The sequence below is a fragment of the Muntiacus reevesi genome, chromosome 10, assembly GCF_963930625.1.
Source record: "Muntiacus reevesi chromosome 10, mMunRee1.1, whole genome shotgun sequence".
NCBI lineage: Eukaryota > Metazoa > Chordata > Mammalia > Artiodactyla > Cervidae > Muntiacus > Muntiacus reevesi.
In genome coordinates this window covers 16,404,327-16,419,068 of record NC_089258.1, presented here as the reverse complement: position 1 = coordinate 16,419,068, position 14,742 = coordinate 16,404,327, and the positions used below count along the sequence as shown (strand labels likewise).

The 14,742-nt window shown below is 49.6% G+C and overlaps 1 protein-coding gene across 2 annotated transcripts in view; it reads left to right on the top strand.

Annotated features, from left to right (window-relative positions):
• Window positions 1-14,742, top strand: part of BICD2 (BICD cargo adaptor 2) — a 55,298-nt gene that overhangs the window by 35,599 nt on the left and 4,957 nt on the right. For both annotated transcript variants that reach the window (XM_065946663.1, XM_065946664.1), the window contains exons 3-6: window positions 9,703-9,855; window positions 11,522-11,956; window positions 12,581-13,588; window positions 13,838-13,989. In XM_065946663.1, coding sequence (XP_065802735.1) covers window positions 9,703-9,855; window positions 11,522-11,956; window positions 12,581-13,588; window positions 13,838-13,989 — 1,748 coding nt within the window. The remainder of the gene's footprint in view (window positions 1-9,702; window positions 9,856-11,521; window positions 11,957-12,580; window positions 13,589-13,837; window positions 13,990-14,742) is intronic.

The following is a 14,742-nucleotide window of genomic DNA, read 5'->3' as shown; positions in this document are numbered from 1 at the left end:
GGGAGGCAGGAGAAGAGCAGGTGGACTGGTTAGTTGTGGCCAGCCTGTGTGACCTGCAGCAGGGTGGGTTGGTGCTCCGGACAGACAGGATGAGAGAGCAAAAGCTAATTGTTGTGGGAGCATGCCCCATCCAACGGGAGGCAGGAGAAGAGCAGGTGGACTGGTTAGTTGTGGCCAGCCTGTGTGACCTGCAGCAGGGTGGGTTGGTGCTCCGGAGGGATGCACAGGGGCCACAGCTTCTCCTCCAGATACCACCCCTTCCCTTCTCAGAGGGGAGACAAGGCCCTGGGAGGTAAGCCGACGTCTGGCTACCCCTTGAGGCCATTTGCTTTCCTGAGCACCTCACACAGCGCCTCCATGTGGAGGCAAGGCTGAGTCACTGCTTCCTCAGCGCAGCCTCCCACACCTGGCCCTCGGCCCTACCCCTTCCTGAGCCAGTCTGAGCCATCCTCACTGCTGATTCCTCGGTGTTCTCCAGGTGTGGTTCTGTCCGGGTGACAGCACACTTGCAATACAGATGGTTGGTGGCTCCCCAAGAGCACACGTGCCAAGTGAGTGAGGTCACCTGTCTGGACACATCCCCTGCCCCGTGGCAGCTGTCCGGTGGGGGCCACCGCAGCACCCTCCCGGGAGAGGTGGGTCACCTGGCACAGTATTGAGCACTGGGGGCGCCTCTGCCACTTCTCTTAGCTCTGTCCTGGTGCTCTGGGCTCTCCCCATGTCTTCAGGGTTCATCTTCCCATGCCCAACCCCGGCTTTCAGTGGGATAAGACCAAAACCCGTGTTCATTTCCTGTGACTGCTGTGACAAATTACCACAAACTGAGGGCTGAAGACAACAGAAAATCAAGGCGTCAGCAGGGATGGCTGCTTCTGGAGGCTGTGCGGGAGAGTCCTTCCTGTGCCTCCACCAGCACCTGGCAGCCTCTGGCAGTCGTGGTCCAGTCTTGCCTCCATCTTCCTGTGGCCTTCTTCCTGGGTATCTCCAACTCTCCATCTTGGAAGGACACCAGCCTTTGGATTTGTGCCCACTCTAATCTCCTATTACCTCGTCTTAACTTGGGTATATCTGCGAAGACCCTATTTCCAAGTCAGATCCCATTCACTACTTCCAGGGCTTATCACTTCAGCATATCTTTTGAGGGAACACAGTTAAAACCCATAACATTCTACCCTCTGGCCTTCAGAATTCATATCTTTTCCATGTGAGATATATTCATCTCATTCCCAGAAGTCTTAGCCCATTCCAGCATCAACTCTTCAAATCCCTTATCACATCTCAAATTTGCTAGTTAGGAAAGGCTGACACTTTGCAATGGTCCATCCTGGGATGAAATTCCTCTTTCTGCAAATTATGTGCTTCCAGAATACAGTGTTACGATAGGGAAAGGAGAGTTACTCTCATTCCAGAAGGGAGAAGAGGAAAGAATAAAGGGGCTGCAGGTCCCAGAAAGTAAGAAGCCCTGCGTTTCAAGGCCTGAGAACAGTCTTTGTTGGCCCCCTCCTCTGACTTCTGGAACCCAGGAAGCAGTGAGCCTGCTGGCCTCCTAGCCCGGTGGCTGAGATGTAAGCTATGCCTTGGTGCTGTCTCCAGAAAAATGCTTTGTTATTTTTTTTGCAATAAGGACAAGCTGAGCATTTTCCAAATCTTCAAGTTCCAGTTCTGTTTTGTTTACAATTATTTCTTCGGTTTCTGTCTCTTCTCCCACTTTGCTATAAGCAACAAGGAAAAATCAGGCTGTACTTCTAACATTTTGGCTCAGAATCTCCCAGGCTATTCATCCACCTTCCGCGTTTACTAATTCAGCTTTCCACCCAGCACTGGAATACAGCTCACTGGGATTTTCTGCCACTTTACAGCAAGCCTTTCTGCCATTCCTCATTCCCTCCTAAAGCCTTACTGGGAGCACTGCTAGCATTCACATCTCTCCTAGTGTTATTTCATGATAGTCCATGCATTCCCTGCGAGAATGGAAGATTTCTCTATGACTCTTCTCTGACCCTCACCAGAGCCACCTGAAACAATTTCTTTTTTTTACCAATAGTCTCAAGGCAGTCTGGCCTTTTCCTGTCCTGCTCCTCTAAGCTCTTCCAGCCTGTGGCCATCCCCAACTCCATGGCCACTTCCACATTTTCAGGTATTTGTTACAGTGGTGTCTTTTTCCTGGTATTAAACCTATACTTGTATATTTGGTTTTTGGGGCCACCATAGTAGATTGCCACAAGCAACAAGATTTTATTCTCTTAAATTTTCTGTATCTGAAATAAAGGTTCCATCAGGACCATGTTCCATGTGGAACCTCTCCAGCTTCTGGGTGGCAGCAACCCTCAGGCCCTTGTCTTGTGTCCATGTGACTCCAGTCTCTGCCTGTGTCATCACCTCCTCCTGTGCAGGCTCTGCAGGGCTGACAGGACTGGGGCCTTACTCCCATGTCCACCCTGGCCTTCCTTGGGGCTGCAGGCCTTTCCTGGGGATTGGGCTGTGACCTCCTGGCTAAATGTCTTGCCCTTTCCTCTGGGGGATGATATAGACCAGCCTTGGAGCACTCCGGTGCAGGGTGGTGCTCCCTCCCTGTGCCTGAGCTCCGGCCCCACTGTGATGGGGCTTCTGCAGTGTAGAGTGCTGACTCCTCTGCAGTCCAGATTCCCAGACCTGACTTCAGTGTAGCTCCCCTCCTTGCCTCATCAGGGCCTCCGTCAGCAGCAGCTGACACCAGCTGGCGATGTGTGTGCTGTACGTGGGCAACTTTAGGGAGCCTCCGTGAACAACAGAGCCTCGAGCAGCACCTGGCACAGCCGGTACTGTAGTGAAGGAATGGGTCACGCCCCTAGGGTTGCCAGAGACGTCCGGTATGGAGACAGCGCCAGTGGAAGGGTTTTTGAGCCATGCAGAGAGACCACACGTCCAGGTTCATTTCTGTGAACGTCAAGAAAAGGCAGGTTCACAGACTGAAAGCATATTGGTGGTTGCTGATTGGTGTGTGGTTTCTTTCTAGGGTAGTGAAAATGTTCTAGAATAGGTAATGGTGCACAACTATGAATAAACTATAACCACTGAATTGTATGTACACTGTCAGTGGCTGAACTTTATGTTACGTGAATCGTATCTCAATAAAAACCAAAACTGGTTCCTGTGCAGGCAGACTCTGCTATGGTGCAGCTCGGCAGAGGTTTCTGGTGCAGCCTGGGCACACAGGCTCTGGGGTGCAGAGGGCTGTGACTAGGCAGTCAAGCTGGCCTAGGGTCTTGTCTCCCTCTGTCCTTTTTCTGTCCACCTTAGGACCACTCGTTTCATTGAGGAGAGCTGTTAAGTTTTAAGTAAAGTCCATTTACATTTTTCATTGACCAACAGCTCCCACTTTCTGCCCCTGTTTCACCACCGTAACTCCTGTGTCTTCCCACACTGAATGGGCATTTTTTTTGTTTTTAATTGGAGCATAATTGCTTTACAGTGCTGTGCTGGTCTCTGCTGTACAAAAGCATGACTCAGTCATAATTACATATCTGTCCCCTTCCCGCTGAGCCTCCCTCCCCGTCCCACTCCTCTGGGCTGTCACAGAGCACCAGGCTGGGCTCCTTGTGATACGCAGCAGCTTCCCCACCAGTTGCCTGTTTTACACATGATACTGTATGTATCTCAGTTCTGCTTTCTCAATTTGTCTTACCCTCTATTTCCCCTACTGTGTCCATGAGTCTGTTCTCTGCATCTGCATCTCCATTTCTTCTCTGTGAATAGGTTCATCATTATTATTTTTCTAGATTCTGTGTATATGTATTAATATACAATATTTGTTTTTCCGACTGACTTCACTCTGTGTAGCAGGTTCTAGGCTCATCTACCTCTCTACAACTGACCCAAATGTGTTCCTTTTCATCACCGAGTGATATTCCATTGCATATATATGTACCACATCTTTTCTATTCATTCATCTGTTGATGGACATCCAGGTTGCTTCCATGTCCTGGCTGTTATAAATAGTGCTGCAGTGATCATTAGGCTACACGTGTCTTTTTGAATTGTCTTTTTCTCAGAGTATATGCCCAGTAGTGGGATTGGTGGGTCATAGGGTAGTTTTATTCCTAGTTTGTTAAGGAATCGCCACACTCTTCGCCATAGTGGCTGTATCAGTTTACATTCCCAGTAGTGCAGTAGGGTTCCTTTTTCTCCACATCCTTTCCAGCATTTATTGTTTGTAGTTTTTCTGATGATGGCCATTCTAATTGGTATGAGGTGATATACATCATTATAGTTGTTATTTGCATTTCTCTAATGATGAGCGATGTTCAACATCTTTTCATTATTGGCCATCAGCAGGGAGATCAAACCATTCAATCTTAAAATAAATCAATTCTGAATATTCATTGGATGGACTGATGCTGAAGCTGAGGCTCCTATACTTTGGCCACCTGATGCGAAGAGCCAGCTTAATGGGAAAGACCCTGATGCTGGGAAAAACTGATGGAAAAAGAAGAAGAGGGGACCCAGAGGATGAGATGGTTAGATAGCATTACTCTCAGGGATACTATGAAGGACAGGAGAGCCTGGTGTGCTGCAGTTCATGGGATTGCAAGGAGTCGGACACGACATAACCTGGCAACTGAACAACTTGCAGAATGTCTTATTTGGAGAAATGTCTGTTTAGGTCTTCTGCCCATTTTTTTGATTGGACTGTTTGTTTTTTTCTTTTTTTGTGTGTGTGTTTTTTGTTTTTTTTTTTGTTGTTTTTCTGATATTGAGCTGTATGAGCTGCTTATATATTTTAGAGATTAATCCTTTGTCAGTTGCTTTTAAGTTTATTTAGGTCTATCTGTTTATTTTGTTTCTATTTTCATTACTGTAGGAGGTGGGTCAAAGAGGATCTTGCAGTGATTTATGTCAAAGATTATACTGCCCATGTTTTCCTCTAAGAGCTTTATAGTTTCTGGCCTTATATTTAAGTCTTTAATCCATTTTGAATTTGTTTTTGTGTAAGGTGTTAGGACGTGCTCTCATTTTATTCTTTTACACGTAGCTGTCCAGTTTTCCCAGCACCACTTACTGAAGAGGCTATCTTTTCTCCATTGTATAGTCTTGCCTCCTTTGTCAAAGATAAGGTGCCCGTAAGTGCGTGGGTTAATCTCTGGGTTTTCAACCGGTTCCATTGGCTTATATTTCTGTTTTCTATGTATGGAAATATATTTGTATATTGATGTCTTGATGATTGTAAGTTTGTAGTATAGTCTGAGGTCAGGAAGATTGATTCCTCCAGCTCCATTCTTCTTTCTCAAGATTGCTTTGGCTATTTGGGGTCTTTTGTGTTTCCATACAAATTGTGAAATTTTTTGTCTTAGTTCTGTGAAAAATAGCATTAGTAGTTTGACAGGGACTGTATTGAATCTCTGTATTGCTTTGGGTAGTATAGTCATTTTCATAATATTGATTCTTTCAATTTAAGAACATAGTATATCTCTCCATCTGTTTGTATGATCTTTAATTTCTTTCATCAGTATCTTACCATTTTCTGCATACAGGTCTTATGTCTTTTGATTAGCTCTAGTAATTTTCTGGTAGCAATCTTCTGGATTTTCTGTGTATGGTATCATGATCATGTCATCTGCAAACAGGGAGAGTTTTACTTCTTTTCCAGTCTGGATTCCTTGTATTTCTTTTTCTTCTCTGATATCCAAAGCACAATTCTTACACATCGATCATTGAGTTAACGAGGACTCTCTAGAGGAACAGATCGATGGGGGTATGTGTTTTGCAGGGTGCTGGGTCGGGGGGTGGGGGGCAGAGATTTATTGTAGGGAACTGGCTCACTCAGCTGTGGTGGCTGGCGGATCCAAAACATGCAGGTTGTGCCGTCCGGCTGGAGACCCAGGAAGGAGCTGATGTCTCAGCTTCCGTCTGAGGGCTGTCCTTTTTTTTTTTTTTCTTTTAAGGCCTTCGACTGACTGGATCCACATTTTTACTCAGTGGGTCTGTGAGTTTAAATGTTAATCTCATCTGAAAATATACCTGAATGGTGACATCTAGACTGGTGTTTGACCAAATATCTGGATGCCAGGGCCTAGATAAGCTGAAATTAAAATTAACCGTAACAATCAGTTGGGTGGTAAGCTAGGGAAATGGCCAGAGTCAAGGTGTATGTAGAACTTTGTTAGGAAGCAGGTAAGTATATGTTTCCTCAGATTGCCACTCACACTGTGTTATTTTGTTTATTTTTGCCTCTCAGGAGTTTTGCTTTCCTGATAAGCCTTGCATTTCGCCAGTCAGTAATTTCATTTCAGTTCAGTCACTCAGTCGTGTCTGACTCTTTGCGACCCCATGGACTGCAGCACGCAAGGCCTCCCTGTCCATTACCATTTCCTGGAGTTTACTCAAACTCATGTCCATTGAGTCGGTGATGCCATCTCATCCTCTGTCGTCCCCTTCTTCTCCCACCTTCAGTCTTTCCCAGCATCAGGGTCTTTTCTGGTGAGTCAGTTCTTCGCATCTGGTGGCCAGAGTATTGGAGTTTCAGATTCAACATCAGTCTTTCCAGTGAATATTCAGGACTGATTTCCTTTAGGATGGACTGGTTCGGTCTCCTTGCAGTCCAAGGGACTCTCAAGAGTCTTATCCAACACCACAGTTCAAAAGCATCAATTCTTCAGCGCTCTGCTTTCTTTATAGTTGAACTCTCACATCCATACATGACCACTGGAAAAATCGTAGCCTTGACTAGACGGACCTTTGTTGACAAAGTAACGTCTCTGCTTTTTAATATGCTGTCTAGGTTGGTCATAACTTTTCTTCCAAGGAGTAAGCATCTTAGTTTCATGACTGCAGTCACCATCTGCAGTGATTTTGGAGCCCAGAAAAATAAAGTCAGCCATTGTTTCCACTGTTTCCCCATCTATTTGCCATGAAGTGATGGGACCAGATGCCATGATCTTAGTTTTCTGAATGTTGAGTTTTAAGCCAACTTTTTCACTCTGCTCTTTTACTTTCATCAAGAAGCTCTTCAGTTTTTCTCTGCTTTCTGCCATAAGGGTGGTGTCATCTGCATGTCTGAAGTTATTGATCTTTCTCCTGGCAATCTTCATTCCAGCTTGTGCTTCCTCCAGCCCAGCGTTTCTCATGATGTACTCTGCATATAAGTTAAATAAGCAGGATGACAATATACAGCCTTGATGTACTCCTTTCTCTATTTGGAACCAGTCTGTTGTTCCATGTCCAATTCTAACTTGCTTCCTGACCTGCATATAGATTTCTCAAGAGGCACGTCAAGTGGTCTGGTATTCCCATCTCTTTAAGAATTTTCCACAGTTTGTGATGATCCACACAGTCAAAGGCTTTGGCATAGTCAATAAAGCAGAAATAGGTGTTTTTCTGGATCTCTCTTGCTTTTTCAGTAATCCAACGGATGTTGGCAATTTGATGTCTAGTTCCTCTGCCTTTTCTAAATCCAGCTTGAATATCTGAAAGTTCAGGGTTCATGTACTGTTGAAGCCTGGCTTGGAGAATTTTGAACATTATCTTACTAGTGTGTGAGATGAGTGCAATTGTGTGGTAGTTTGAGCATTCTTTGACATTACCTTTCTTTGGGATTGGAATGAAAACTGACCTTTTCCAGTCCTATGGCCGCTGCTGAGTTTTCCAAATTTGCTGGCATATTGAGTGCAGCACTTTGACAGCATCATCTTTCAGGATCCATTACCTCCACTAGCTTTGTTTGTAGTGATGCTTCCTAAGGCCCACTTGACTTCGCATTCCAGGATGTCTGGCTCTAAGTGACTGATTATACGATCATGATTATCTGGGTTGTGAAGATCTTTTCTGTATAGTTCCTCTGTGTATTCTTGCCACCTCTTAATATCTTCTGCTTTTGTTAGGTCCATACCATTTCTGTCCTTTAGAGATCATCTTTATATGAAATGTTCCCTTGGTATCTCTGATTTTCTTGAAGAGATCTCTAGTCTTTCCCATTCGATTGTTTTCCTCTGTTTCTTTGCACTGGTGACTGAGGAAGGCTTTCTTATCTCTCCTTGCTATTCTTTGGCACTTTGCATTCAAATGGGAATATCTTTCCTTTTCTCCTTTGCTTTTTGCTCTTCTTCTTTTCCTCAGATGCCAGCGCTGCACAGCCGCTGCTCCGCCAGCACCACAGTCTGTTTTTTCCCATGTCATCTGTTGGGTACCTCCTTGTGTCACTTAATGAGGGGACTGCATCAGTCCATTTGCTGGAGATTTTGGTAGTAAGCATTTGTCAGGAGTACTTGATACATGTAATAACTTGTTTCCCTTTTTGTTGGGTTCTTCTTTTCTTATTGGTCCTATTTCATTTTATCAATCCGACATTGCTTTTCCATGCGTACCTATGTGGAATTGTAGAATCTTGTCTGCAAAGTGTATGCATGAATGTGATCACAAGAAACCTCAGCACCAGCAGAGAGGCTGCTATGCTGGGAGAGAAGGACAGAGTGAGCCTTTCTGGGGCCCAGTGGGTGATGGTGCTGCTAGCCAAGGCAGTGGGCATTAGATCTTTGCAGATATGTAGGGGAGGCTGCTTAGAATATTGGGGCCAAGAATGTGGGGAGAGATGGAGAGTTTGCCTTGGAGACGATTCTGCCTCCAAGGGCGCCAACCATGTCTGGAGGCAGTTTCTGTGGTCACAGCAGGTGTGGGGGCTACTGCTAAACATCCTACAATGCATACAATGGCTCCAGAATGTTGGCCAAGGGACCCAGGTCCTTGCCCTTGGCACAGAGTAGTAGCCAGTTGAGAATCCCCAGCGGTCTTGATGGCACAGTTCATGCCAGGTCTGCACTTGCCTTTCTCCATGCATGTTTGAATCCCCCAGACAACTTGGAGGCAGGGACTTTTTTAATAGAATTATTGAGATAATTCACATCCCTTACAGATCACCCATATGGAAGTATGCAGTCAGTGGATTTTAGTATATTTACAGATTCATGCACCATCCCAAATCAATTTTAGAACATTTCATCACTCCAAGAAGAAACCCCATTAACAGTCACTCTCCTTCCCATCTTCCCCTTGCCCCACCCCACCACCAGCAACCACTGATCTGCTTTTTCAGTCTCTGTGGGTTTGCTTATTAATATTTCATATAAGTGACGTCATACAGTACGTGACCACTCACACCTCTTCTTGTACTCATGTTTTCAAGGTCCACTTGTGTTACAGCATGTGTAGTAACATCCAGTTGCATAAATATACCGTATATTGTTTATCTCTTCAGTTGGTGGACATTTGGGTTGTTTCCGCCTTTGCTGTTATGAATAGTGTCTGAACATTCACTCATAAGATTTTGTGTGGACATGTGTTTTCCTGTCTTTGGAGTGCATGCCGAGGCCCACCGCTGGGTCAGCTTGAACCCTGTGCTGAGCTGTTTGAGTATCTGCAGGCTGTTTCCACAGCACTGCCCCAGTGTTCATGCTGCCAGCAGCATGTGACAGAGGAACTGCTTTTAATCCCATTTTACACACGAAGAAAGCAAGGGTCAGAGCTGCTGAGACTGCGCTGTCCACCCGCACACCACACAGCTCACGGCCCCAGCTCTGTCAGGTGGCGGCCTTGGACACCACGGCAAGCCTGGGCTTCCACGTCCTGGCTGTGTGGCTACCATGGTGGGCCTGGCTGCACCGAGCCCCTTCTGCCTTAGGAGTGGTGAGACCAACTAGAGCAGGCTTCTCACATCCACCTTCCTCCTGGCAGATCAATCAGAACGTAGAGATTCAGCGTGGCCGTCTGCGGGATGACATCAAGGAGTACAAGTTCCGGGAGGCACGCCTGCTGCAGGACTACTCGGAGTTGGAGGAGGAAAATATCAGCCTGCAAAAGCAGGTGTCTGTGCTCAGGCAGAATCAGGTAAGTATCTGGGCCCGGCAGGTGGGACAGGTGGGTTAGCTCTGGACCACAGCCCTGGCCTAACCCTGACTTTGTTGTCTCCATGGTCAGAAAGCATTCCCTCCCTCCTTCCACACTCAGGCTGGGGGGTATATGCCACTGTGGTTCAAGGGTGTGGCAGCAGGGCCCCGCTCCTTCAAGACCAGAAAAAGACCGGCTATAGCCAGCAAAAAATGGGAGGAAGAATGGAGGTGATGAAGAGGTGATACCAAAAGACCCCAGAGGCTGGGTGTCTGGCTCCGTCTCATTTCAGGTGCCAACAGGAGACCAGCGTTGTCCGTATGCCCTGTGGCACCCTAGAGCTGTCAGTGTACCCACTCCTCCCACTGTATCATGTTTTCTAGCCTCCTTTGAGCCCCATGTGGTCCTGGACCCTGGGGTGAAGCCTAGTGCCCCTTGAGCAGCGTGGAGATGTCCACGCTGTCATATGCTGTTCTCAAGTAGCATAAAATGGGTGGGACGAGTAGGAACACTTCCACCTGGGACGGGACAGGGACAGGAGATCTCCTCTCCCCACCTGGGACAGGATGGGGACAGAAGGGTCGCCTCCACCTGTGAGAGGAAAGGAGGGTCACTTCTAACTGGGACAGGACACCCAGGGGGTTCTGGGCTCTCAGGCCCCTCAAGGCCTGCCCCTGTCACCTAACTGTCCAAGAACCACAGCTTCACAGGTTGGGGACTAGGGGGACCTTTATCCCAGAAATCCCCAAATTGGGGACCTGGGTATTTAAATCCTGCATAAGGAAGTGTGGGCCCGTGTGTTTATGCTGGTAGCAGAACTTCTGACCCTTGGAGCCGGAGGAAGTGGAGCTCCTCCTCTGGCTGCTCGGCAGACCCTCTGTGATGCTGTGCTCGTCTGTGGGTCAAGCATCACGAGGAGTGGGAAACCAGACCCTGAGTGGCACGTGGTGGAGTCTGGCCTCTTCCCTTGGGGTTCCCCTGCTCTAGTCCTCAGCCCACAAAGACCCTCATCCACCTGCCGCTTGAGTGATTTACTCCTCGTTTCTTGCACAAATGTTGCAGAATGATACCCATTTTTCAAAAGTTGCTCATAGACCCTGAGTACCCACACCAAGCATTGGTTTCTGTCTGTTCCTTCCTTGTCTGCCTGCAAATACAGTTTCAGCGCGTACAGCTTTGGACTCCGCCTCTCCCCATAGTACCCGGGCCTCTCAGTCAGGGTGGTGTGTACAGTGGAGGCACATCCCACTCCAGTGGGAGCTTTAGTTCCTTCATTTTGAAATGTGATTAGAAGTGATGGTCACATTGCACATCTAGATACATATTTTATGTATCTTAAAAGTATTTAATCAACTCTTAGTGATGATGAAATCGTTTTGTAGAATTTAAAATCAATATATACTTGGTAGCATTTTAAGTTACCTAACAGATTTGCAGTGTGGGTGTGTTCTGATGTCCAGGGCATCTTTGCTGCTGAGCACGTCTCATGCTTTCGCACTGCTCACACCACGTGCACACATGTCCCAGGCGCGAGCTCAGCATTTCCTGTGTGCACCGCATGCCTGCAACCCTCTGAGTATCCATGTTCTCCCTGCTGTTCAGTCACCACGATGGTGCTTCTTCCCCATCCCGCGGGGATAGAAGGGTGTCAACCTCTCTTTCACAGGTGGAGTTTGAGGGCCTCAAGCATGAGATCAAGCGTCTGGAGGAAGAGACCGAATATCTCAACAGCCAGCTGGAGGATGCCATTCGGCTCAAGGAGATCTCGGAGCGGCAGCTGGAGGAGGCTCTGGAGACCCTGAAGACAGAGCGGGAGCAGAAGAACAGCCTGCGCAAGGAGCTGTCGCACTACATGAGCATCAACGACTCTCTCTACACCAGCCACCTGCACGTCTCCTTGGACGGCCTCAAGCTTGGTGACGACGCCGAGGCCCTGGCCAATGGCTTTGAGCACGGTGGCCTGGGCAAGGTGCCACTGGACAACAAGACCTCCACGCCCACCAAGGACGGCCTCACTCCACCCCCTCCCAGCCTCGTTTCTGACCTGCTCAGCGAGCTCAACATCTCTGAGATCCAGAAGCTGAAGCAGCAGCTGATGCAGGTGAGCGGGTAGATGGTGCTGGGACCCCACCCCATCCGGTTTGTACCACAGCCCTGGGCCTTGGGCCGGTGTGCGCCATCCCCACCTCCACTGCTGTCCCCGGTGGTGGTGGCCAGACCTGCTGTTACCAGGACAGTGCTTGCCTGACACTTTGTAAATTTTTTAAATGCTCTGCACTGTTTTTTACTTACATCTCTTTTACGTAGGTAATTCTGTGTTGTTACCTAATTGGAACTGCAGCATTATAGGTGGAAGATGCCCAGAGAAGTAGTTTTCTGGTTATGAGTTTGGGCACTGCCAGAGGTTTCACATCTCTCTGAGGTCTTCACATATGGTTTCCTATGCTGTGTCCTTTAGACACGTCAGGGTTTCCTGCCCCAACAGAACAGAACCCCAGGGTCTGCATCACAGCCTCTTGGTTTGCTGCGTGTCTCTAAGGAGGGACTCACTTGGCCCCACAGCTGGGCAGGGGGAGGAGCCATCATAGCCCCACACATGACACCTCGGCCCAAGTTTATCCCAGAGAGCTCAGCAGGGTGATGAATGTGGTACGGGCTGTCCAGGGGTTCTCTGAGGGCAGAGACTCCTGTGGGCTGTTGACGGTCCCTTGCTCTGCCTTTGCAGGTGGAGCGGGAGAAGGTGGGCTTGCTGGCAACACTGCAGGACACACAGAAGCAGCTGGAGCAGGCACGGGGGGCCCTGTCAGAGCAGCATGAGGAGGTGAGCCGCCTCACGGAGAACCTGAGCGCTCTGCGGCGCCTGCAGGCCAGCAAGGAGCGGCGGACAGCTCTGGACAGTGAGAAGGAGCGAGACAGCCACGAGGATGGTGACTACTATGAGGTGGACATCAACGGGCCTGAGATCTTGGCTTGCAAGTACCGTGTGGCCCTGGCAGAGGCTGGTGACCTCCGGGAGCAGCTGAAGGCCCTGCGCAGTGCACACGAGGCCAGCGAAGCCCAGCACGCTGAGGAGAAGGGCCGGCATGAGGCCGAGAGCCAGGCGCTCACCGAGAAGGTCTCCCTGTTGGAGAAAGCCAGCTGCCAGGATCGTGAGCTCCTGGCCCGGCTGCAGACAGAGCTAAAGAAGGTGAGCGACGTTGCAGGCGAAACACAAGGCAGCTTGAGCGTGGCCCAGGATGAGCTGGTGACCTTCAGCGAGGAACTGGCCAACCTCTACCACCACGTGTGCATGTGCAACAATGAGACACCCACCCGTGTGATGCTGGACTACTATCGTGAGGGCCCAGCTGGCACCGGCAGCTGCAGCCCTGAGACCCGTGAGCGCCGCTCACCTGTCCTGCCCAAGGGCCCACCACCTGCAGAGGGTAGGGCCAGGGACAGCAGCCCCTCGTCTGGCTCCTCTCTGCCCTCACCCCTGAGTGACCCCCGCCGAGAGCCCATGAACATCTACAATCTGATTGCCATCATCCGTGATCAGATCAGGCACCTGCAGGCAGCCGTGGACCGTACCACGGAGCTGTCTCGGCAGCGCCTGGCCTCCCAGGAGCTGGGCCCAGCTGCCGACAAGGACCGAGAGGCCCTCATGGAGGAGATCCTGAAGCTGAAGTCGCTGCTGAGCACCAAGCGGGAGCAGATCACCACGCTGCGCACGGTGCTGAAGGCCAATAAGCAGGTGTGCCTGGCGCGCGGGTCCAGTGGGGGCGGGGAGGCGGGTGGGGGCTTTCTCAGCCGCCCTGGCTTCCCATCTGGTCCTGCCCCAGCTCGAAGAAAAGATGAGAGAAAACCTCACGTCCATGCTGTAGGGAGGGGCTGGGTCTCAGGGGCCCAGGGCTGGCTGGGGCCTTAATCTGCAGTACCCACCAGGGCGGCGGACCCCTCCTGACACCTCGTCTGCCTGTCTTTTACAACTCTGACCCCGCAGACGGCAGAGGTGGCCCTCGCCAACCTAAAGAGCAAGTACGAGAACGAGAAGGCCATGGTGACTGAGACCATGATGAAGCTGCGCAACGAGCTCAAGGCCCTCAAGGAGGACGCGGCCACCTTCTCCTCGCTGCGTGCGATGTTTGCCACCAGGTAATGCTTACTGTTATCGCTGCTCAGCAGCCCAGGAGCCTGGCCCTGTGGGAAATTTCCATTTCTGCTATTTGTGAAAACCCAGGGGCCCAAGTTTTGTCTCCACTTTGTGTAAAATGAAGAAGTTGGAAGCCAAAGGCTAAGAGCGCGGGTCCTTAGTGGCCAGGCTGGAGGCTTGAGCTTTGAAAGAGAAGCAGGCAAGTGGGCAAGCCACTGATAAAAAATGAGGAGCTTGCTTTCCAGAACTTGGTGGAAAGTTCGTCTATTTTAGAAGAAAGGTTCCCCTCCCAGCAGTGGTGAGGTCACAGTGCTCCCACTCTGACCCTACCAGTTGGGGTTTGTTGGGGGTGGTGGGCAGCACCTTTGTTGAGGCCAGTCCTGTGGCCAGGAACCCTGGGCAAGTGCCGAGCTGGAGGCTGCTCTGGGGCCTGGATCTGGGTGTCTCCCTGTTCAGAGAGGCCTGGTGCCATCTGCTGGCCACAGTCAGTCAAGCACCCGGTGAGTGCTCTCTGGATGGGCCTGGTGTGTCCTCAGGACGGGGAGGCCGAGACTCCTGGTCACATAGGTGGGGGCTGAGCTCAGGGTCTGCTCCGCCCTGTGTCAGGGCGCTGGGCGTTCCCTGAGCTTCAGCGATGTGGGAGCAGAGGGACAAGCTCCCTGCTTCTGGGCAGAATGTGTGGGAAAGAGTTCAGTGTTGACCTTTGCTTCCTCTACTTGTGTTATTTAAAATGTGACTTCTCAGATGGAGCCCAG